At 38.4% G+C, this 26,535-nt stretch overlaps 1 protein-coding gene across 1 annotated transcript in view; it reads right to left on the bottom strand.

Moving 5' to 3' along the window:
- The window catches only part of LOC137600384 (cytoplasmic phosphatidylinositol transfer protein 1-like), a 56,225-nt gene extending 34,443 nt beyond the window's left edge, over positions 1-21,782 (bottom strand). The window contains exon 1 of the mRNA XM_068321989.1: positions 21,530-21,782. Within this exon, the coding sequence (XP_068178090.1) occupies positions 21,530-21,577 (48 nt within the window). The 5' untranslated portion in view covers positions 21,578-21,782. The remainder of the gene's footprint in view (positions 1-21,529) is intronic.
- Positions 21,783-26,535: the final 4,753 nt, after the last annotated feature.

The raw sequence follows: 26,535 nt of genomic DNA, 5'->3' as shown, positions 1-26,535 counted from the left end.
AAGCCAGTCACACGGACATTGTGGTGCTACCAAGGCAACCAAGAGCTAATTATAGTTAGAGCTTTAGTCTCTGGGACGCAAACTCAGATAGAAAAACACACTGAGCATACAGGCAGTGTATCTTCAATGAACTGTCAGTGAATCCCTGCATCTATTTGGGGTGTGTGATATTATTTCCTACTGTGATATCTTAACAGTGTGAACTGAGACTACAGAGTATACCACTCATTTTGCAAATACCTATAAAAAAATCCTTGAGTCCCTTCCCAGAAGACAGTGCATTGTGCATGCAATCTGTGCTATGCACAATACCTATACATTATCACCACATCATAAACCAATGACTGAAAATTGTGTTAACAGTGTCAGAAAAAAAAAAAAGATGCCACCAGCCTCACCAAATATGATCATCGGTGCTCGTATGGTGCTGGGTTGGCCTTGGAAAGATGACGATTGCTCAAAAGACATCTGGGCTGTGAGAGATATATCGGTTGTCATTCACAATAACTCGCTAAGCAACTGCTCAAAATATGAAAAATATGAAAGTCATCTGTCCACAAAGGTCCAAATCCAGCCAAGACTCAAAGAACACACTTACGTTTTGTGGAATCACTTGGCAAAAAAAAAAAAGTGCCTTGTGACTAGAAAAGCAACAAGCTGCAAGATATGAGACAAGACACAGATGCTGTCACCAAAAAAAAAAAAAAAAAAATGGGACTGTAGACAATTGAGGGAGATGGTTTCACATCAGTCCTAAAGAAACAGACGAACACTCTATGGCAATGAGCGGTTGCCACAGACAAACTGAGATACAAAGTGAGGAACATAGAAAGAGAGCAGTTTTCAGTTTGTTGTGCTCGCTTGTTTCTATACAGATTTGTCAGCGCTTGCATATTTCTAACCAGCTTGCACAACTACAAAAATGCGATATAGCATCTGACATATGATATTTTGTTGTGTGGGTCATGCAAACATGGCAAACCACTTCGACTACACACCCACTTCAGAACCTTGGACAGCTACAGTTTGCTCACCGAGGCAGTGTGTGCAGTCAATTGTAACCATTGTTGACACGTATTAAATTAGCTCTATATTAACCACCATTGACAAACCATGGTGCTCTATTTAAAATTCACATTATTCAAACCAAACATGCTGACTTCATTATAGTCTACATATAATATCCATCCAGGGTTATGCAATCAGCCATGAATACCAAACATTTCTGCATTACAAGAGATGCCAGTTTGATGACACTCTTAATATCAGTGTTGACTGAAAACAAGCAGGTAATTTTTCTTGATTTGAAATGACATATGCATTATGGATTACAACTGTGAATGTATTGCTAATAATTAGAATTGCATAGCCTGTCACTGTGAATTTTAACTGAACAGCTTCTGGCAAAAAACTGTGGCTGCAGAGTGATTGCATATGATTTGGGTTGAAGTGAAGTTATGCAGTCTCAATGATGGACTAAATGGGCAAATGGGTTTTAAATGGGATGTAAGCGTGCATAATGTGATATATCTCATATTCTCAATTAAGTGTATTCATTTTCCAGTGTCCTCACGAAACAAGAATGCAGTGGAAACTAATAGTTTAATAGCGGTAGCTCAGTCCTCTGGGTATTTGAGGGTGGCCAGTTCAAGACCCAAGTGGACCGAAAAATTTTGGAGTGTGAACTGGCAGTCGGGAGGTGCAGTACATTGCCACGCTGCCCTTGAGCAGGGCACCGTCCCCTTACAAGCTGCCCACGGGGGGCACTGCATTTTAATGGGTATTACCAAGAGAGAGAGAGACCGAGAGAGACAGAGAGACCGAGAGACAGAGAGAGAGACAGAGATCCGGGACAGCAGTCTGCCCCTGACCAGCTCCTCTGCAACAAAACTTCTAAAAGCTGATGTTTCTTTGACGTTTCATCAATTACTAACTGACAGTACATTCACAGCACAAACCAACTGTGCATCAAACATTTCATTTCAACTCAGCCTAATGTAAACACATACTGAATGTAATTGCTGAAAGTGTCTGGATATGAGAATAATCAATCAAATTTTCACCGTCCACATTTCCTTTCGTTTTTCAGTTTCACTACGATCAATAACCTCTGTATCCCAAATGAAAGTTAAAAAACCCAACTGGATGTGACACCTTGCAAAAAAAAAAAAACAGACTTAATTTGCTATCATACAAACAAAAGCACTGGTTTGCCTTTTGTTTTTGCAATTAAAACTTTTACGAATGCAGTCACACCATTGTTTCAGTCAACTTGTGTGTTACATTTTTGCTGCCCCCTAATGGCCAAAGATCAGTTAATGTTGAAGAAGGAGAAGGCCCCAATGACTGTATGAAGAACTAGGAGTCCTGTTGTGATATGGGCAATAAACATCAAGGAGGGAGGAAAATAAAAAAAGATGTGAAGGAGTGTAAGTTGATGCCTGTGACCTATTTGTATATGTGCCTCGGGAAAAGTAGGACAAGATCAAGCAGTGAAGGGATTGTAGGCATGAGGTGGCGTGGCAAAGAGGGAGCCAAGACGAGACAATTTAGTCTTTGTAAATCATTGGGGAGACATTTATTAGTCAATAGCTGACTCTCAAACCAAAGCCAGCTGTAGACCTGGGATCCCCATTCTAAATGGAACTGTTGGCTTTGATCATCCTAAGTGAACAAAGCACTGAAACTTCAAAAACATTATATCTTTGGAAATGCATAGCTACATTGATACTAAAAAGTAATGTAATGAAAGGAATGAAACAAAGAGACACAATGAGTGACAGCACTCAAATTCCCTCGCATACCCATTTATTTTGAAAATATTTTTCTGTCAGATGTTAAATGGTAAAATGACATTCATAAGCTTTAAAATAACTACAAAAATCTTGAGGAACATACATGCATCAGTCAGCATCTTCAGGTTTTGCAATCATGTCTCATTTATTTGTTAAACAACCATAAAGACATCAACGCATCAATCCACTTTGATTGTTGAACAAACAGCAGCTAGTACAGTAGGCTGACTAATCAGGTTTTCATTCTGTTCTTGACCTTCTGTCTGTGTGTTTCTGTGTCTGAAGGAAAACTGTGTTTCCATTACTGTCTCGCCAGTAGATACCCTTGATCCAACGCCAAACACAAACTTCAATATGGAGGCACAACAGTCTGACGGGGGGGTGACTGAAACAGTATTAGACAGACATGAAATAGACATTGATGAATTTTGTTAAATATACCATGAACACGTAGCCGTGAGGGCAGAAGCCAGTGTCTTATTGTGCCGGTCCCAAGCCCGGATTGTGAGCTTGAAGGTTGTGCCAGGAAGGGTATCCTACGTAAAACTTTTTCCAAATCAAACACATAAATCAAATCTATGACTTCCATACCGGATCGGTCGAGGCCCGGGTTAACACAGACCGCGATCGGTGCTGTTCACCTACAGGGTGCTGGTGGAAATTGGACTGCTGTTTGTCGAAGAAAGAGAAGAGGAAAGTGTGTTCGTAGAAGACAGAGAAGACGAATGCAAAGTATAGGACTGAGAGTAGGGACATTGAATGTTGGAACTATGACAGGAAAAAGTAGAGAGTTGGTTGACATGATGCAGAGGAGGAAGGTAGACTTACTGTGTGTCCAAGAGACCTGGTGGAAAGGTAGCAAGGGTAGAAGTCTAGGAGCAGGGTTCTGAGTACATCAGAGGGACAGCACATGTTAGAGGTTTTGGAGATACAGTCAGAGAAGCCAGACTGAGATGGTTTGGACATGTCCAGAGGAGAGATAGTGAATATATTGGTAGAAGGATGCTGAGTTTTGAACTGCTAGGCAGGAGGTCTAGAGGAAGACCAAAGAGGAGGTTTATGGATGTAGTGAAAGAGGACATGAAGGTAGTTGGTGTGAGAGAAAAGGATGCAGAAGACAGGGTTAGATGGAGGCAGCTGATTGGCTGTGGAGACCCCTGAAGGGAAAAGCCTAAATAAATAAGCATCAAGTTATGTTTGGCTTCATCAAACAAAGCGGTCTCTATTCTTTGATTGTGACGGACCTCACATTGTCGTGTGGGGAACCCCGATGCTTAATTCACCAGGACCAAACTCACGAAGCCGGCGTCTACCCAGATGGCCAAACCGTATCACCGAAGCAGCCTTCGTCTTGGCGTTGGTCCGTCCCACACACACGGAGCCGTTACGGCTTCGTCGGACACAGCGGTTTGTTTTCTTCTGACAGCGAAGAAACAAAAGAAATGAAGTGAAGTCTGATATTATTGTTTTATTATGGAATTTCTAAGTGTTCCCAATAGTCTATGTATAACATAATCCATAATATAGTTATTGAAGATGGAACAAGTTGGTATGTTTTCAACAAAAAACTTAAAAGTACTGGATAATCCTGCTGTCTTTGCAGCTTCACTTGCATCTGAGCATAATACAGCAGACAAATGCTATATATGCTGTCTTATGCTGCATTTAAGGCCAACTTCCTTTTTGGTACTCATTCTGCTTTGTAATATTCCTATCTGCTGTCAGCAATGTTAGTACGATTGTAATTTACTTCTTTCATTTCTCTATTTTCCTCATAATTCTTCCTCTTTGTAATTTTTTTTCCCGTTTTTCTTTTTGTCCTTCTCCACATGTCTTCACTTGGAGCATTAAAGCCACCAAGTGAAGGAAGGGGGAAGATAAACAAACACAACGAAACCTGACATTCAGACTCAGCATATGGTTCAACCCTTTGGACCAGTTCCCACTTTCCTGACCAGATGCTTTTGCAACCATCTGCAACATGCTACAAATGTGCTATTCAAGCACACACCCAGGATCAGTATCAATACCATAAAGTGATTAGTGTATGCATGGACAATGGCAGTCTCAATTGTAATAACCACCTACCTATATGAAGTTCAATATACTGAATATATACTGAATATATACTGAATATCAAGGTCGAATTAACTAATAAGTTATAAAAGCCCTAAGTGGGAAATATTTTTGTATTCAGACCAATTACTGTATAATCCCAGTTGTCAAAATGCCTGTACAGCAATTTTTCACTAATGAAGTTGATTGCTCAAGTGTAGCTCAGTTAAAATTATCACTGCTTATAAACAGCCAATTTAAAAAATTTAACTAAGCTTTAGACTTTGCACAAAACAAACAAAGAATGAATGAATAAGAAAGCATTACTGCTGCATATTTACTACACTGTGATCAAACACGTTCATAAACTGTGAAAGTCTGGAGTAAGTGTTTGATTTGATACTTTTTTACATTTTGTTTCAGTCCATAATCAACTGCATGTCAAGCCCATATGATGACATGGACAGAAAAATAAGATTGGCTTCACAGCAATACCAAAGCAATGAAAAAGAGGCCTCTAGAGCTTTCTGAAATATGCACTCCAGTCCAGTTCTGCCCACCGCTGACGTCAAAGCCCTTTTAAAAGACAAAATGGGTAGTACAGCAATGCCTCTTTTCCCCTCTTCCTCAGAGGAAATCACTCCGCTTTTTCCAAAATATCTGCATTCTCCACCAGTGTGTGTGAGCCTGTGGATCAGAATGTATGTGTGTGACAAGCTGTGTGGAGTTGTAAGCGATGACATCATTGGGGTGCAGAAGGGAAGGAAACTGGAAGAAGAAAATGTTTGGAATTAAAAGAGACACAAGACATAACCACAGGTTATTAAATATTATTATTAAATGCCAAATCACTCTTCTCTCAGAGATATGCTAAACAGTCTTTATTGCTCTGTTTTTAAACATCTTATTTTCTTTCTGTCTATCAGCCTGATAGAAGTTCTAATCTGAACACTTTATTTTAAACCTCAACAAAATCTAAAGGACCTCAGCATCATTATCAGGAGGTCACGAGGTTGAGTCAATGGTGATGAGCAGCTTAGAAAATGTCCTCCTAATTTAAGTTTATTCTGTGTCATAATAGACTTAAAGTAGAAGTTATGAAGTTGCATTTGCAACTTCATAACTTCAGTCAGTGTTAAAGTAGAACAAAGCCAATTTGGTATACAGCAACATCACATGATTTGTTCTCCATCTTTGTATTCATCCAGTGTTGTCGTCTTTGTGTCAGTCGATTACCCCACATTAAGGTTGCTGCATCCTGCATGTCAATGAGACTTTTAGAATTTCAAATAAAGAGCCAAAACATTCAGTCTAACACTCCTTACCAAAAACCCAGCCACGGCCAGCATAAGCTGCTCTGGATAAGCAGAGCGAAATAAAAATAGCATATGCATTACTATATACATTATCTCAACTTCCTTTTGAGAGCCTTGAGTAGTATTGACATCCATCTTCAACTGCTTATCTGGAGCCAAGACGCGGAGGCAACAGTCTAAGTATGGATGCCCATAATCCCCCCCTCCTCCCAGACACCTCAACTAGCTCTTCCAGAGGGATCCCAAAATGTTCCCAGGCTAGCTGAGAGGCATGCATGTCCCAGGTCTTGCCCGAGACCTCTTCCCAGTAGGACGTGCCCAGAATACCCCCCCAGGGAGACGTCCGGGAGACATCCCAAATACATGTAGATGTCTGAACCACCTCAGATGACTTTGCTCAATATGGAGGACTAGCGGCTCCTCACCTACCTCTAAGGGTATGTCCAACCACTCCACAGAGGAGTTAGTATTGTTTTGGATATATAATTTAAGAAGAATCCTCTTTTGATAAAAAAGACTCAAAAAAAACAAGAGTTGGAGAAAAATCTAAACGATGAAAGGCAATAACACTCATTCTGGAAGATTTAGGCATGAGTGTTGGTGTAGTGAGCATCTAAAATCTGCCAAATATGTTCCAGGCAAAATGATAGCCCCTCAGAGTAACAAGTTTCCATGGAAACTATACTAAATAAAATTTGTATAAAAACTGAAATATTAGAAGGCACAACTACATGTGTTTTGTATGTGTGCTCTAGATTTGAGCAAGTGTGTCTTACAGTATAAAAAAGGTCCCACATTGTACTTTTTAATTAATTTCACACAGCTGCCAGATGTCCAACTACACTGTACTGGAAATGTATCGCTCCAAACTGATCCGTGGTCCTGAATGTCAGCCGCTAAAACTCGCTCAAATCATCTCTACTGAAAACAGGCTGTTTGTCTGGGCTGCTCATTAAATGTTAATGAGATCCCTCTATCAACGCCTGCTACACGTCCCTGTTGACCGTGTATGCGCCACCATAGACGTGCACTTATGTACTGGTTACAGTGTCTTTCCATTTAGTAACTTTGTTACTACGTATTTTTCTTTTATTTTTCATTATATACCGGTAACTCTTAATTTTTCCATGGTTAATCATGAAGCTACTTTCTCCGTCAGCTAAATATAACACCATTGTCACATTGTGTGAACACGAAATCAGCTCATCTGAGAACTGAGACTGACCGCTAAACATTGCACAGGATTTATGGAGGAAAACACACAGAGCTTGCAAATGGAAAAGAAATAAGTAGAAGAAAATCTTCTTCTTTTTTTGGCATCTTTGGATAACTTTCTGCTGTAAAGTCAATACAGGGCCCATTTGGTTTCCAGATTCGAGGGGTTGGTAGTGTAGGAAAGACCGCTGTGTAAATGTAGAGACCTGAATAAATGTGTTTTTCATAATAGGACCCCTTTACATACAGAAAACTTTACATAGAGGCATTTTACACTTTACAAAATGATTCAACAAACCTTCCCAAACTTGAAAAATTCTGAGATTATGGCAGAGGGCCTAAAAAAGCATTCGCTCTCAGGAGAAAGAATGTGGGATGGAAGTGATTCATAGAGAAAAAAAAAAAAAAAAGTAAGCACACACAACAAGAAAAGAAATATGTGTGGGAAGTGATCAGCACTATGTTAGCACCAAACAAACAGTACATTTTGTTGTCAGAAGGCAGCGAGCAAAGGAGTAAAAAAATCAGAATGATCAATATGTGCCAAGTCATATCGATGACCCCATATAGAATGTCACAGCTATGGAAAGTAAAATTACTTTCTGTGGATTGTATAGCTCTGCTGAGGCAGAGCAATCATACATGTCTTTAAATTGCGAGACCAATGGCACAATCATTGTTTCCACAAGTTTTGTGGGGACGGCGCAATCATGTTTCATCTGTCTGGTAAAAATATTTTGCCTATCAACGACGGCAACACTACACTGCAGTGGAAGTAGAAGAATTGCAATGGAAATAACCAAACGATAAATCTTTATGGAACATTTGAGAGGCTTCAAATGGCAGTTCGTCTGTAACAAGAGCTAAACAGGCTTCTTGTTAAAACCTCTTCAGGTCTATTTAAAGAGTCGTTACCTCTGCCGCTGTCTTTCTTTCGAGGGCTATAAAACCTGGAAAGTAAAAGGAGCTTGAGCCTTGATGAAAGAGAAGATGGTCTTTATCAAGTGCACATTTAGACTGTTTGCACGACAGATATAAACTGAGCATTGCAGGACCACTACATTTGGTATTGGCTCCCTTTCTACAAATTGGTACAATAAGGATAGCTGTCACCAGATATTACCCTTTTACAGTATGAAACTGAAGGATATCATAATTTCAGCTCAGATCATAAATCCAGCCTTGACATCATAAAGGCAGGATTTATCAAACTGACTGTCTTTCAAATTCAGTCATAAGTAAAACATTGTGATTTGTTCACCAGCAGAGCATTAAAGGAATGCATATCTATGATATAAATTCATGAAAATGTAAAATGAGGCCTAAAAGAAACAACACAAATCCTAACATTATATGCAAAATTACTAAAAATCTAAATAAAATCAACCAAAAATTAACCATTAGGGCGTTTACGTAGGTCCATAGAACAACATGTCACAAGGTGTGAGCTGTCCCAACTTTTTTGCAGATTAAAGCTGTGAAAAACAAACAAAAAATGTAAATTTGTAAGAAAGGCATTGTTGGCAACATTTTTTTTTCAGAGGCAATGCAGTTTTGATTGACCTGATAACAAAATAAAAATTACATTTAAACTGACAGCCTGGAGCCCTCAGTGTGATTAATGTTCCTATTAGCTAATTGAACAAAGCAGATAAGAATATGTCTATTCTCGTTCGTCCAAATATTATTCCTGCCATGCAGTCTGTTTTCCTTCATTTCAGCCACACACATCCAACAGTTCTTAAATATTAGAGGGCATTTTGCTTCCTAATCCTCCAATCACACTGCAAATCAGCCATGGTCAGGGCTGACTCAGTTGAAAAGGATATTAACATAGGAGACTATGTACACACATGCCACACACACACATACACACACACACACACACACACACACACATACACACACACACACACACACACACACACACACATGCACACACCTTATCAATCTCTTATCAGCAGCTGAGAGCAGCTATACTTTACATTCACGATCATTGTGAAGCTATTAAGATAAGATGTGAAGTTTATTAAGCTTCACTTTTATAGGCATTACAAGGTGTTAATGATGATCTCAGTCTTCATCACAATTTTGTCATGTGGATGTAGAAATATAAATACTGATCTCAAAATTCTCCTATATAGTCTTCAAGAAATCTTGTAGCTCGAACAAAACAATCTTCTTCTTTTTTTGAGAAATGAGAAAAATTGACTCATTTTGCAGCTGGAATCATCATAATTGCACAAATGCCTTGGAGTAGCCATCAAAAGGAGTTCTTTTATGGTAGGATGACAGATAACTATTGGAAAAAAAACTGAGCTTGAGCAGCTACTTATAGAAAGCAGAGACACACTGATAATGACGATGTATAACCCTATATGTCACATATAGGGTTATACATAACCCTATATGTTGTATTTTATGGAAACGTTCTGAGGGATGTCTGAAGAGGATCTTCAGACACTCCGAACCAGATCCCTGTGTTTTTTAAGCTGAATAACACCTTCACACAAAGATTGGTCCACCCACAAGACCCACAGAGCCAGACGACACCTGGTGTATGCAGTTAAATGCAGTGAGGAACGCTCAGATCTCTACGTAAGAGAAACCAAACAGCCACTCAACAAGCACATGGCTCAACACAGAAAAGCCAATTCCTCAGGACAGGATTCAGCGATCTTCATTCACCTCAATGAAAAGGACACTCATTTCAGGACACCAATGTTCCGATATTGTAAGGGGAGAACAGATGGTCAAATGGTCAGATGGTGTGTGACACCCCCTGGCACTCTTGACGACCATCATTGAGGAGCCTGGCCGGTCTTGGCAGTGGTCGTTGGAACATGAATAGCACTGACCACACCTCACAGAGGTTAAAAACTGAGACAAAACCAACCACCACCAGAGGTGAAGAGGTCTCTTGAATGACAGTTTAAATGTCTTCAAGGAACTTTCACAGAGTCGGATTGTGGATTGATTTTTAAAAAATTTGGGTAAACATGACCTGGATGAATGAGAACTTACACAGTTGGCCTGAGAGACTGGGCTGCCAAGCGTGCCAGGATAAGAGTATGCAGGGGAAGATAGGTGCTGTTGATTTTTACATCCCGTTTCAAAACAGTGATGTATTGTGGTTGTCAGTGTTTGTGTGTTCGTCTGTTAGTTAGTCCACCAAATGTCCTCGCAACTGTTGCAGATAGAATGATGAAACAAAAAGCACATTACTCGGGCAACAAAGAGGATGAAAATGAGATGATGTCTTTGACCTTGAGAAAGCTAGGTCAAATTTCAAGTTTATTACACTCAGGAACCGGATAGGATAGAAAGACGAGGGAGAAGGCCAGTGTGAGTAAGACCATAGATCAAAGCTAGTGCTCTGATCTGTGAAAGCAAGTCAGAGCACTAGCTTTGATCTTTGACCTATGCAAGCAGGTCACAGTAAAATTTTGAATTCAGGGGATGTTGCAGTCTGTGACTGCCTTGGTTCTGGTTGAAAGTGCAATGAGGAGCAATAGATTGAGCTATAGGATTCAGATTTCATGACAGTCTTATACTGCTATGAAGATACAGTGACAAATATGGAAAATGCATTTTCTAGGAGAGTTACCTATTGCAGCCTGCAAGCATTGCTATTGTACAAATGTTAGCGTGCTAATATCAGCATACATTCAAACACTCCACTGCACCAAAGCATAGCCTGACAAAAAATGCACTCAAAGTCTCGTTAAAGCTGTACATCACATAATCCTGAAACATTAAGAGATCAATAATATTAAGAACAATTTAAACCATATTCTTCAAATCAAGTAATTACTCCCTAAAATCACACTTTAGGAATAAACGGCCCAAGAAAATTTCAAGCACTTTATTTCCCTCCGGAAAAATTGTAACACCTATTTACCCTCATATTATTGTGTCAAACTAAATATACTGCTTACTGATATATTCAAGTCTGGTTTGAAGTGAAGTCCACTCTGTCTCATTATCTGACAGTTATCCTAGGGATGGACTTACACTATAATCACTTCTACACTGAGGGGGGTAATGATAGGAATGGATCGCACGAGTTACTATAGAAACCACAGATCAGCATGAACTGTGTTTGCATATAGCTGTGTGTGTGTGTGTGTGTGTGTGTGTGTGTGTGTGTGTGTGTGTGTGTGTGTGTGTGTGTGTGTGTGTGTGTGTGTGTGTGTGTGTGTGTGTGTGTGTGTGTGTGTGTGTGTGTGTGTGTGTGTGTGTGTGTGTGTGTGTGTGTGTGTGTGTGTGTGTGTGTGTGTGTGTGTGTGTGTGTGTGTGTGTGTGTGTGTGTGTGGGCTGAGTTGATAGTTGTTCCAAAGATGCTTTGCACCTGTGTGTGGGCTACAGGCATTTCAGAACAGCATGATGTCCAGCAGACCCAAGTTTATTCTTATCCTAGGTATAAAAGCAGCTTCTTAACACACAGTGGAGAGAAAATTGAAACTTTCTGGCAGAGAGTAATGAAACAAATGCCTTAACTGCAACAAATGCATTTTGTGTTTGTTGACAGAACTAAGGACTGAAACTTTAGCCTGTTTCTGTTCAAACAACATGCACATATAAAAAAGTAAAAGTCCATAATTCCTGCGTAGGAAGGCAGAAGCTAATGAGGGCTGATTGTAATGGAACAAAGCAGTTGCAAAAATGATGAACCCTAACAATAGGTTATGGTCTAAAAATGAGATTTAACTTCCATATTCAAGAGCGCTGAAGTAAATACAGGAAGTACCTAAACGGCACCACAACTGAATTTACTCCCAAACCCTCCACAGCGTTTAAACATTTATATTGCATGTTAAATGTTCGATAATATGTCATTCATTCCAAATCTGATAGAAGACTAGTTCCATAAATGTGATTTGCATTGTTGTCCAGGATTCAGTCAACAATGAACATTACCAGTTGCTCACACTCCACAAGACAACCAGGTGCTGTGGATAAGAGGAAAGTCTCTGGGCTTACATCAGACACACAACATCAAGACAAGGATGTGATTAAAATGTCTTTTGTGATTACAGTATCCATCCATTCTTCTATCTTGTTTTAGACCAGACAACCATATCCCATTACTCATCCAACCAATCCTTTAATTTCTTTCTCTCCCTCTTCAAAATTTCAAAATTGGGTAAAAAAGGACCATCAGAACAATAAATTTAATTTGATCAGATGACAACTTATTCCTCATACAAAGCTATATTGCTATACTTATTCCTTATTCCGCTGGTGATGCAAGCTATCAAAATGAAAGAGCAAACGGTTAATATTAAAACCTCATCCCTAATCAGTTCTGAGCATGCAGTGCATGGCTGGTTGCTGATAGTGTCACCCAATAAACTCAAGGCCATTTTATAGACATTTTCATGCTCAAGTGATAGTATTACCAACACAACATTGATGGAAGTAATGGAGATATTGCAAGCCTAAATCAATCACATTCTTCATCCTAGCAATGTGTTTCTGTGCACCTAATTTTTCTTGTCAGCCCTTTCAAAAGGTCAAGTGGATTACAGTCCTGGATGTTTTGTAAAAACAAAAAATAATACTGTTTTAAAGCTTATATGTTGTAGAATGCTAATATTTTCGATGTTTGGAAATTTCCAGACCTTGATACAGCAGAGAAATGAAATTCAACATAAAGAATTGCCAATATCCCACTTTGGAATTAATCAAATCTGTCTGTCTATCAGTTTATTTTTCTATAAAAACAACCAATAACGTCTAGTCCAAACTTGTTTGAATGGTCCCATTTTCAAATATTCACATCATGACAGAAATATTACAAAGTCAGGATTTGAGTTGGTGTGTGTTGGATCGATGGCCTTAAACATGAAAAGCCTTTAGAGATCAATGATCCTGGTTAGCCTTTCAGTTCAGTAAAGCATCTCAACAGACAACAAACACACAAAGGCATTACTATTTAAAAGCAACACTTTGTAGCTTGGAAATATAGTTGCATTGAATTAATGCAAACAATATCAGTCATAAACTAGTGCATTGCTAGATCAGCAATATGATAATGACACAGTGGTTTATAGCACCACATCAATAATGTTTGCCTTTGCATTGCTAAAAATCACAAACAGGAGCTACCTATTGAGGGGAAAGAAACCTCTCGCAAATAAAATCAAGGCTTGTGAAAGGATGTGTAAAAAATTTTGTTGTGAAAGAACAATCAATAATCAGACGACTGCCAGCGTATCAATGGGCCATTTAAGTTAAACCCAATGAAACTAAATCAACTCATAGATTTAAAAGTCCATCATAAGGACTGTTACTCAGGCACAGTGGCAATGATAATAACACATTTTACACATTCATTCCTTGTTTGATTTGAGCTCCAAATGTGGGTTTCATAAGTGATTGCTCAGTTCTAGCAGAGTGATGGTGCAGAAGGCTGTAAGTACCTCCATCAATGACCGTTAGAAGGTCAATCAACTGTGATGCTGTAACACAATGGAAGGGCTATAGATATATACTACAGGGAGCTGATTTAGGATGTGTTAGAAACTGTAGAATATGGTTCTGAGTGGGCAACATGAAATGAACAATGACTCTGTCGTCTGTTTTTTGTGGGTTTATGCAAAAAGGATGGATATATATAGAATATTATTACTATTATCTTTATTATGATCCTCATCACCATCACCATCAAGTAGCCATAAAACTAAGTAAAATCCTTATAGTAAATCTGAACCATCATATTAGACCACAATCCTAAAATTCAATCCATTCCTTTGTTTTTTCCTCATTCCCTGAGGAACATCCTCGCCATCATAAATACACATATATAACAAAAATATGATCCCTATGGACTAGGTGTGTTTTCTACCTTGTATCTCAACACTGTGGTACTAATATTAAATATTAATATCATTGCATCAACTTACCTATCGTAGTACCGAAGTACAATATAGCTTTGCAGTCATTGGTACCGAATATCATTCCACAGGTCACCAAGAAAGCAGGGAATGAATAAAACTTTTGTATTTGATTCCAGTCACAGTAGCTTAACCCCAGCCTGTGGAAACTCCTCGGATAAACAACAGTGATATGTGCACAGATCCTCTTCTGGCTGTTGGGCTGACTGTAGCAAATGAACGTAATGTCAAGTACTGTAAAGAGGCTCTGAGGCATCTGCCCTCACCTAATTCCATTAACTAATCCTCATCTAGTGTCCATCCTCTGGGCTATTTACCATATTTGTACATATGTGGGACTGTACTGTATTAATGTAAAAAGGTCCATTCACAATTATAATTCATTCCTTCAAAGTCCTCAGTTACTGCAGAACAAACAGCTTTGCTCTAATCTCAGCCTGCTCCTTTAGCCATTTCTATAATTTAACTCGACAACACTAACCAGTTCCAGAGAAATAGTCAACATCGAACGCAGCAAAAACGTTGGTATTGGTCTAAAGAATCAGTTGCTTTGTCTCTATTTTCAGACGCACGTTCCAGATTTAGCAGTCGTATTCAGGCAGTGGCAAGAGCTTCTGTCAATCTTGTCAATTGTTTGAAGAGATGGAAAAAATCCCCTTCTTTGCCATGGTAACACAAAGCTTTCTATACTGAAACTTTAGTGGAATTAACATGAATAAATAGCAAGAAAATGTTTCTGTCAAACAATAAAAAAAGAGGTAATTATGCTTTTATCTACCTTGTTTGTAGATAAAAGGAACACAGGATTATTTTTTCTGTAATCCTGTGTTTTAGCAGGATTACAGAAAAAAATTTTGCCAGAGGTAGTGCAGTTTTTTTGTTGATGCTTTGAATAAACTGTCAATCCCCCACCCTAAACACACCTTTTGTTTCAGATTGAACCTTTAAGAATTTGACAGATTTTTTTCCCCACTTTATTTACCGTATTGTTTTTGATGAAATTTGATTGAAAAGTTGGGTGTGTGACAAGGAAAAACACATTACACTTAGTCCTTAACCTATGAATGCAACAAAAGTTTGTTCGTAAGCTGGTTTGTAAATCGTTATTAAAATTAAATAAAATTTTATCTATCATATGAGGTTATTTAAATGCCATCAGTACCCTAAATAGTAATGGCATTTAACAGATATTAGAGTGTTAGAGATGCTCTGCTGTTCAGCAGGGGTTGTGGTTGTTTGTATCTCCGAATGTTTGTAACTCGAATGTTCATATCTTGAGGATGACCTGTATATTTTTGAGCTGATGTAAATAAGTGAGTGGAGCACAGAATTTCATTAATATTGAGCTTCATAAATGGTGGAAGAAAATATTTTTGGGCTGGATTCAGTTAAAGGGATGGTGAAATTAATTACAATAAAAAGGCAATTACCAATTCAGTGGGTAGACTTTCATGGCCAATGAGTCATATTATGAGAATCAAATGAACATGTGTTGGTTGCTCTGAGGTAATGGACAAACTATCTGAAAGTTGAACAGTTCCCAGGAAAACACACAGAGAAAGGCACAAAGACCAAAACTCCCAATGGAAGCTGACTCCTTTTCATTTTGTGCCAAGTTATTTTCCAAAATGTCATCAGCAAACTTTCAAGTGAGGAACTCAAGTTACACTTCAACAGCAAACTGAACTCAACAATGGTCTAATGTGAGAATCCCAGAAGGAGCAGAGGATGCTGCTCTGGAGTGCAGGTCGCTCAACGTTCACGAGAAAAGAGACAATGATGATGTGTCCCAGTCATGTTTCTGGAGGTCATGTTTAATAATAGAAACACTTTGACTGCAAGCGCGGGTTTGAATGAGATAAAGAGACAAATAAGATTTGTTCCACAGAAAAGTGTCACTGGACTGTGACTCTCAGAAAGGTGTGACAATCCTGTGTTGTGAAACAAGCCTTACTGGTCATACAATACATGTGTATTAGCACATTGGAAGATAAACATAAGTACACACACACACACACACACACACACACACACACACACACACACACACACACACACACACAAACCATTTAGGAAATGAGAATGTGCCTCATCCATGGATAATGGTCCATCACAACGCATGATGGTTTCCTCTACAAGAGTAAATGGGACACTGATTGAATCACAGCATTGTCATGTATACCAGATGGCAAAAAAAAGGCCTTGCACCTCACCATGACACCAAAGAAACAAACAGCGTCTAACAGGCCCCCGTTCCATAAACAAATGCTGGATGGATGAGAGGGGTCTAAACCATAGTCAGAGATAATAACATTTTGAATGAATGGGGAGCAGCGCTTGTGAAAAATAATAGGGACATTATGTGCGTTGGAGCTTTTGCATCATATTTAGTCACGGATGATGTAATATAGAGGGAAGCGAGAATGTGTAATAAGTAGGTTATCTACAACCTGTACCCAAAAGCCAATGACGGAGCCAGTGTGTTTGCAAACATCCACCTATTGTACCAAAATTCCACCACCTGTGAATCCTCATCAATCCGATGTCAGAAGCAAAGTGGTGTATGCTGATGTTTTTAAGTTAATTCTTAGACGTAACTGTCGTAACAAAAACACCATATAATACCACCACCATATGAGCAAAATCTGAGTAAAATATTTAAGTAATAACAATAGTGGGATTGCGAAATCAAATAATGAACCCTTCCATGAATCTTTGCATTTCAAATATTAACAGAAATATATGATTCGCAAAAAAAATTTTTTTTTAAATCCTGCAAGACACAAAAGGTTCGAGGGCAAAAACAGATTTTTTTTTTTTACCTGACTTCAACATGTTTCTGGATAGTGCTAGCTTTTATATGAAAAGTAAAACAAGAATTGGTGAACCAGTTTTTACAGACCAAGAATTTAATAGATTGAAAAAAACTAAGGAAAAAAAGTAAAAGACATGATTGTAGAAGAAGAGATTAGTGTGGAGAGTGGATAATTGGTTTTTTTCCTTACTTTTGTCTGGTTTTTTTTAGTTTGAAAATATTTATTTTGATAAATGTTAAAATGTTAGACATTTCATTGTCCAGAAAGCGCATAGTACTACTGAAAATTCTCTTTACGTGAATCTCTTTTGTGATTTTGTGTCAACGAGATTATTTTGTAATTTGACTTTTATGAATAAATTTACATTAGATCTCCCATGCATGAATGCAGAGAATACAGCCCTTTAAAAATGCCTTCTTAAATTACCTGGCTTTAATAAAACAGTTTAATTTGATAAGAAAGAAGCCTGGCTTTCTTCGCCAAAGCCAAAGCAGTTTGTATACACTGATTCTCAGCCTTCCCTGTCTGTGGATAGACAAAACGAACTGCTGGCGTCATGGAAACGTGTCCCAGGACTGAACAATGGCAGGCAATCTTGGTAAAGAGCCCCTTTTTAGTTGGGGATTTCAACAAATCAGCAGCAATCACTCTACGCAAAAAAACAACCTACAAAAAGAAATATTGATGAAAATTCCACTACCATGTTTTCCTCAAATTAAAAAAATAATCCCCGGCTTATCAATTTCCCAAGGCTTGGAAGGTAGCGCTGTGTGGAACAGTTCAAATTGTTAATGTTGTACATTACAGCTGGTACAGTACAAACATTTCTACATAAATATAAGACATAATGAAGTGAAAGCTCAACTATCCCATTACAGTTATTCACGGGTCCACTACAATGTACTACATTGAAACTATTATTTTGTATTTGAAAATGAGTGGATGTTTATGTAACGGTATCTTAATCTATGCGTAATCAGTGATTGTTCAATATATATGATTTGTAATTAATCAAGATGAAAATTCCCAATAATGTGTCATTGGCCATAATAATACCAATCCATATTACCTCCGTTAATCTAAAATTCTTCAATAAAATATCTAAAGTCTGGACAGACTTCAGGGAGAAGTGAACAATCAAAGGATTTATACAGCAATGCTATGGAATGCTAAATTGTACATTTTTGCTCATTATATCTAATATCGTCTAAAGTGTGTGATCTACAGGCTATGAGCTTCTTTCAAATCAAAAGTGTAAACTAAGCTGTTATCTCATCACATTATCCATTATTTGTTCCAGCTGAAAAGAATCCTTATCACACACCCCTAGTGCACCGTAAATAAAACCGACCAGAAAGCAATGGTCCCCACAGGGCCAGTCTAATTCAGATTCCAGTGTTCTACAATCAGACGGCCCCACAATCTTTCAGTTATTACCGAAGCGAAAACTATATTAAACAGCAATTCAGCCGACTGAATGGAGGTCATTTCAGACAGGCACAAAACACATTGGTGTTCCTGTAATTCAGCTTTGAACGGGTGTCTTTTGTACTACTGACATTCACTGAAACACCTTTAAACTCTGATTCACTATAACTAATTGAGAAACAAAAAAGAGGCTAACCTTCTGTAATGAACCTCTTCTTGTCAGGATAGTTCCTGAAAAATCCATCCTTCTGTTTACATCAAAATTCTCAGGCCCTTCTAAGCCGTCTCTAATCCTCTTTTAACTACAAACACACAGTGTGTTAATTCAAGTCAAAGTTGGGATGAAAACTTAATATTCATCAAGCAAAGCTGTGTCACGGGTGAATACAGTACACACACACACACACACTGACTCCAATCAAACAAATGTTGGGTGATGTCAGCAGTTTCTTGCACAAGATGGGGGGAAAAAGCTGGCCGGAGACAAGGTTTGTGCTCATGAGAGGTTGTGGAGCAGAGAAAGACATTAAAGGTGGACAGGAGAAGAAACACATCCATCCACGTCCCCTGTGATGCATTACCCTTATTTTTCCTGGAAAGGAAAAAAAAAAGGGTGTGGTGGCTGACGAATCGCTTCGCTCACAAGAGAAGAACGAAGCTGTGTTAGTAGCAAGGGATTCTGGGAGAGGGAAAAGAGTATTTCTTGGCTAAGTGGTTCTGGTTCAAGTTGCATCTGAATCTCACCTCAGACAGTCCTTTAAACCAAAACCCAAACCATGTCACAACACAACACTCAGGAGTTGTATCCCCATCTATCGAAGACATTTCCTATCGACTCATGAAAACAGATATGGACCAGAATTCCCTTTAAAGTGACCGATTAGTTTAGTGAATTTGCCTTTTCGACAAAGAAGACTGATGCATCTTTTATTCGCCCAACAAAGATGAGACTATTGCGAGAATGCGTTTCCTTTTCTCTGCATACATAAAGAACAGAGAAAACAGCTAGTCTGGAAATATTTTCGGACTATTCCCTGGCCTGATGCAGTGACTTCCTGATGGTCTGTATTCAACCATTTGAGATAAAGAAACACAAAAGCTCTAAAAAACATCAATGGAAAGACGGTTTGAATCCTTTGTATGCTGTCTAAATATTAAACGAAAATGGAGTGAAAATAAGGGCAGGCGTAACAAAGCCCAGATACAGACGGGCAGTTGATGATGAAGAGGAGGGTAAATAAAGGTTCACAGAGGAACTCACAACTGAATGGCTTCTTTCGTGCCTGTTAAACTTGTATAAACACAGTGCAGACAGCCGGGCCAACATCTGCAACACTACAATGTGATGATGCAACACAACTGAGCAGCAGACTGTAATCTCTTCCCAGACACAATACTCAGAAAGACATGACCTTGCCCGTCCCTGTGACTCCAGAACTTACGCATGCACAAACATCTACGCATGCACATTTTTGCTCAACTCTGGGAATTTCACGGAAATATCCCAGAATTATTCTCATTACAGAATCACTCCTTCTTCTTTTTTGCATCGTCTCAACCCGTTCAGCAGTGGGGCAAAAAGAAGCTCAACCTTAACTAACGTTCCATTCTTTCTTTCTTTAATCCATCCGTCCTGGTCTGTCCTTGGACAGACAGGAAACTTAATGTTGAGTCAATGCTTCCTGTTTTTGACTCAGCTTTTAGGAGACAAAAGATGACCCTGGACTCAATGTGTGACAAAAAAAAGAATAAATAAGACTGACAGCAAAACCTTGATGCCATAAGTTAAGGAGGTTGTGTACAGAGGCATCACATTTTTTTAAGATAAATGTCAAGACTTCTTCCATTTCTTCCTTAAAAAATTAAATAAAACAAAATAAAATGCTTAATGACTGTCCATGGTTCTGCTTGTTAAAGCCTAATGACGTTTCCTTTGAGAATAGCACATCTCGTACAGGTTTTCATCTCAGGTGACAAGAACTCAGTGGAGACACTGTGCTGCAGCTAGACCATTATTTCACCTAACTACAAGCCCTAAGCCACAAGACCCCCCCCAACAAAAAAAAACGCCCACACATCACCCTGCACGGGCCATGGAGACGACTAGGAAGCCGACATGGGCGATAATTGAAAATGGTGTCATATTTTTGTACAACATGCATGCAACAACAAGAAAAGCAATCATCTTCACACCCTAATTTTAGACACACAAGACGACAAACAGACTAGAAGGTTGAAACAGACAATAGCCCTTCTAAAATGAGATCAATCAGTGCAGAACAAGCATAACTGTTAGCAGAAGAAAACAATAGCAAATTCCTACTCTGGATTGTCATCGTCTTTATGTGACACTTCAATTCATATGGAATTAGATGGTGTGTGAAAGAGAGAGGGAGTGTGTGTGTGTGTATGTCTGCAAGTGGAACTGTGCTGAAACCACAATATTGCCATGATGTGTGTGACATCAGTGCAGATCAGTGAGGCCGATGATGATGATGATGATGATGATGGATGATGATGATGATGATGATGATGATGAGGATGATGATGTATTTTTGAAGTATGTGCTTCTTCCTGTAACTGATTACAAACTATCCAAACAGCATTTGACTCAAGTGTTTCCTGGGGTCTCATTGGATACCGTGCTGGTTGTTTGTCCTTAAAACAAGGGGTTGTTTTGTGTTGTTGTTGTTGTTTTTTTATTTTTTGGGGGGGGGGATTACTGAGTAGAGATCATAAATCCCTTCAGGTTTGAAGGACTATTTAACAGGCAGCACAGACAGGACTTGTGGACACTGAAGATGAGACAGACGCAAACGAAGGGATGGCAAGTCTTCAGTGAAGTTCATCCTAATTGTAGCCCTTTAAACTGCATTCTGCCACACGTCTGAAGCAGCGGGGTTTTAGCAATGACTCAGTTACAATTAACTTCGGTCGTGGTTAAAATTAAACGGACAAGTGCAAAAGAATTTTAAAAAAGAAAAGAAAAAGAGTAGTACACTCACCTCCTCCACCGTGAGGGGCATGCATATCCTGTACTCCTTCAGCAACATCTCTCCTCTTTGCGCGTCTTTTGTGCGTAATCGCAATGTGTCAAACAGCCAAGTAATTGCTCCCCTCCGCCGACCGACGGGATGTGTGTAATATTTGGAGACTTGTCAGCGCATATGGGATGATGTTTAGCGCAGGTTATGAAACACACGCCGAGTTACGACTGAGTTCTTTCATCGGAACCAGCGGACTCTCCCTCTGGTTCGGTACGTGAGAGGAGAAATGAGCTATGTCCAGGGTTGTCCCCTCCTATCACACTACCGAGTCAAGCTCACAGCAAGCAGCAATGACCACCACCGGAAACGTATAATATCAGCCTTCAAATTAAGAGCTAAAACTAATACAACCAGGTGCATCCGTTCTGTTAAAATGTCATTCATTCATTCATTCATTCATTCATCGATCCATTCAACAATATTTTAATTATATCATGGAGGTCATTTCTTCTTCTTTTCCTTTTGGCTTTTCCCTTCAGGAGTCGCCACAGCAAATCCGTTGCTCCATTTAATACATTTAGCATCAGTTAACCTATTTCTTGTTTTGAGCTTAGAAATAATTTCTTTTTTTTTGCAAAAACACAGTCAAACATTTTGCAATTTCATATTAGATGAAGCACTAAAGTGCTTCAGAAGAAGATTTTTTGCAAAAAAAAACTTCAGTCACATTTAGAACATTTAGAACATTTTACAATTTTTCATTACATGAAACTTCAAAAACACTCAAAAACACTAAAAACCAATAAACAAAGTGAAATACAATATAAAAATTAGTATATTATAACAGGAAGTTTGCAAAAGTGAGGTGATCATCAATTAAACTGCATAGGACATTTTTATAACACCAGATGTTCCTAAAGTTACAGACTCAAAACATAATTGCCATGATATGAGCCCTCCACCTTCTTGCTACGAAACAAATAAATTACCACAAACAAAACAACGATTTTTGCAAACTTGGGTGATATTCCAAACAGTCATTTGGCTGCCATTGATGCATTTCATGAATATTTGAGCCAGCAGCATACAGAGGGTAGAATTTGATGGTTAGTGAGGGCTTCCAAGAGTTTGGGGTAACATGACACTGGAAAAAAACAATGTCTAGAAACAAAACTAATTTTCTATGGCATAACAGACAAAATTAATGTATTTTTAGAATAGATGGTGAACTGTGTTTAATTTTATTTCATAGATCACATCAGTTTCACATGAGATGATGCGTGATTGATACACTCATAAGGATTTAATCAGGTAATTCATCAATTATTAATAAACTAATTTATTATAATGCTTAATGCATTTGAGAATAAATTAATTATCCAACATTTTCCAAAAATGTGTTCAGAAGCGTTACTGATTTTTAAATCACATTTATTAAGGCGGGATCCAATGAAAACATGACTGCTGTTATACACGTGAAGATCATGATTTCTGATAATTAATAAGCATGTGTGTGAATAATTAGTGAAAAATTGTATTCACAAATGAACCGGACACATTATTTTGAAAAATATGTAACCGGATGTCACTTCGCCTCGTTCCCACACGCTACCCAGCAGTCTGTTCTTGAAGACCGTTAGACATAAATGTCCAAACTGCAGTAAAAGAATATATGAATAGAAATAAAGAAAATGTGTGTTTGTTTCGTAAAACAGACACTCTTTAGAGACTCTTTTTTTTCCTTTCTTTTTTTAAAGTTATCAAGTCGATTTATCTGTTTTTCTACTCATGAAGCAGTTTGCTGCGGCATCGGAAAATTCAAGCGGTGAACGGCAGCAGCCCTCCCCTTTCCTCCTGCTGCTCGAGCGGCTGAAATACGACGCTGCGCGGGGTCGGAACATCGACGGGAACAACCGCAGCTCGGAGGACGTCACTGCTCCTCCTGAGACTTCACCCACATGTGTCTCACCTCCCTTTAGGTCGATCGGCAAATCTAAGCTTTATATGGGTAGTTCGTGTCATCAGAAGGTGAAGTGCGTCTCACGCAGCTCTGGGACGGGGGGGGGGGGACACATTTTGTTCCTTTGGCCCCGCTCCAGCATGCAGGAGGATATGAAATGAGACGCTAGTGAGGTCAAAGGGTGCGACTTTCAGTTTTAAAGTTGTCTGATGACGTTCAGGCAGAACAAAGCCCTTTTTGATAATTTGCCCCCCCCCACCCTCACCCCCCTGTTTTAGCACAAGACACGGTCAAATATACATGTAGACCACATGAAGGCAAATGGTTGGTTTTAAAGGCCAACTGTGAAAAGTTTTCTGATTTGCCAAGTAAATCACCTGACTGCAGTCAAAGGGAGGGGAGGAATTCAGCTGAGGCCTTGAGGCTTTGCAGAAACTGGGGTTGTGGCTTTACAGGGGGAAGTCATTTTAGTAATTTCCCCTAATGTAACCGTCTTCATTACAAAAATCACAAAAAAGTGCTTGTGTGCATTAAATATGATTAAAAGTGACAAAGATTAAAAATTCTATTTTTAAATACAGTATTTTCCGCCCTATAAGGGCACACCTAAAAGCCTTTGATTTGCTCAATTTCTTATAATCCAATGTGCCTTATATAGGAAACCATTCATTGAAGATGAACCATTGAAGAGTTCTCAGATGCGTTTTATAATCCAGTACGCTTTATAATCCAGTTTACTTCATGTGTGAATTTAAAGAAAAATAGTCCATTCATTGAAGGAAGAAGAAGCCTTATAATCCAGTGCGCCTTATAGTGTGGAAAATATTGTATTCATCGATCCTTCCGCCAAGATGGTTAATTGATCTGTTTGCTTTGATTGTTTGCATGATTGTACAAGAATCTGTGGATTTTAATGGAACCTGGCAGTGGCTATGTGATGGGATGACTACATAATATGAGATTGATTCCAGGTATGTGGTCAAATTCAAAGTTTTTTGGGTTGTTGTTTTTTTTTTGGGGGGGGGGGGGGGTTGGTTTTAATTGTTCTGACCATTCCACTGAGATAGACAAATTTTGCATTTTAAAAAAAAAATTTTTTAAATGGCATCAGGAATGGAAACAGGTAGTTAGATTTTGAGAAAAATCATCCCAGAAAAATAGGAAATGATAGCTATTCTGGAACATCTGTTCTCACTACGGTAACAGTTATGGACAGATCCTAGTTTAGTGTGTGTGTGTGTGTGTGTGTGTGTGTGTGTGTGTGTGTGTGTGTGTGTGTGTGTGTGTGTGTGTGTGTGTGTGTGTGTGTATAAATACAGTATAAATACAGGTGTTTCATATAAATAAGAATATATTATCTGAGAAGGAACCCTAGAAGGAATGCACTGCCTTTGCAAAGGTTTGCAACATACCATATATTCTACTTTCTTTTAAATATTTTTGATCTGGTAAATTACATATGGAAGTAATTTTAGTGAGATACTGGAACTTTGTATTAATCTGATTCCCCTTGATTAATTAAAGTGATATGAGAGCAAAGAACAATTCAAATAAGAATTGGGTCAGTGTTTTTCAAAGTGTATTTTTCTGACAGTAAAACATTCATCAGATGTCTGAGAGAGCCTCTGATACTCATTGCGCCCCAATACTGATCTGCTGTGTCTCTGTAACTACGAATATTCAAAGTTTATCATACACCTGTATTGTGGAGTGGATCATTTTAGATAATTTGAGGGAAAAAAATAATTGTTTTTCTGTATCACTATCATTGTCATTATCATTGTACCCCACCTTTCAGAAGTTTCATTGATTATGAAATTTGGCTGTTATACTTTTGGAGGCAGTTGAATTTGAAAAATTAAATGTCAAAGTAGAGAAGTCTCTGCTTTGAGATACACCAGACACCTCTGTGTGTACTTATGGACAGGAACCTCCAGGACCGTTTGTATGTCATGTTTAGAGATATACAGTGGAAAGAAAGATATGATAGCTCCCAGAGCAAACATCCAGAAGCACAGCTCATAATACTGAGCAATACATATACATGTTTCTCCATTATGTTTAAATCAATAGAGTAACTAAAAAATATTTACATTCCCTATAATAATGTATAGACTAGTTTACTGAGTAAAATACACGAGGTTGTGTTGATGCAATGTTTGAAGATAATTTAAGAAATCATAGAATTATAAAGCAAAACACAAATGTATGTGAAATCGGGAACACCTTACAACAGAGACATGACGGCACCCTGATAACCAATGTATTTACCACACCGTATGTACAGATGTCATTTACTACAGTTATTTAATCACCACAGGTGTGTCATATAGATTACGTCTAATAATACGCAAAAGGAAAGAGTCCTCTTCCCGACTGTTGGTGTGAATTAATAAGGTTTTCAGTTGTTTGGAGGAATATATATATATATATCATTGGACCCGCTCTACTGCTGAGCCACTGCCGCCCCCAACAGTGGCAATGAACTCAAGTTAGTGAGAACAACAAACACTTATTTTTTTTAGTTTTAGTCCAGTCAATGTCTATATTTTGACAAAACAGATTTGTTCACAAAAAAAACTTCACTTTTCATTTCAGGCATGAGTGGTGTACTGTAGCTGGTTTAATTGACTCCTGTGATATAAGTAAGTCTAGTCAGCAAAATTCAGGCTCATAATTAGGTTGTTAAGATGCTGACTAAACAGTATGAGCACAGTCAGCAATCATTCAGCATCCCTTACATGAATATATTCATGAAGGTTAGCGAACCTTCTGAAGCACCCTCCACTTAATTCCCAAATCTTTACGACAGATAAAACTCTGGGATAAATCAATGGCCCTGTAGGTAGAAATGATTTACAAATAGAATAAATTAATAAAATAAGCAAAAGTAAAATATCTATATAAATATCTAATAAAACAGTCAAATAAATCAATTGCATTAAAGTTTAAATACATATAATATAAATTTTTATTGATGTGACACAAGATAGAAAACTTACTCATGCATTTCCTCAGGCTGACTGCTGTAAAGCTCTGACTGATTAGTGCCATTAACAGCATG

Source organism: Antennarius striatus, chromosome 8 (assembly GCF_040054535.1).
Source record: "Antennarius striatus isolate MH-2024 chromosome 8, ASM4005453v1, whole genome shotgun sequence".
Lineage (NCBI taxonomy): Eukaryota > Metazoa > Chordata > Actinopteri > Lophiiformes > Antennariidae > Antennarius > Antennarius striatus.
The sequence above is the reverse complement of the archived record's forward strand: the minus strand, read 5'-3'. Positions and strand labels throughout refer to the sequence as shown.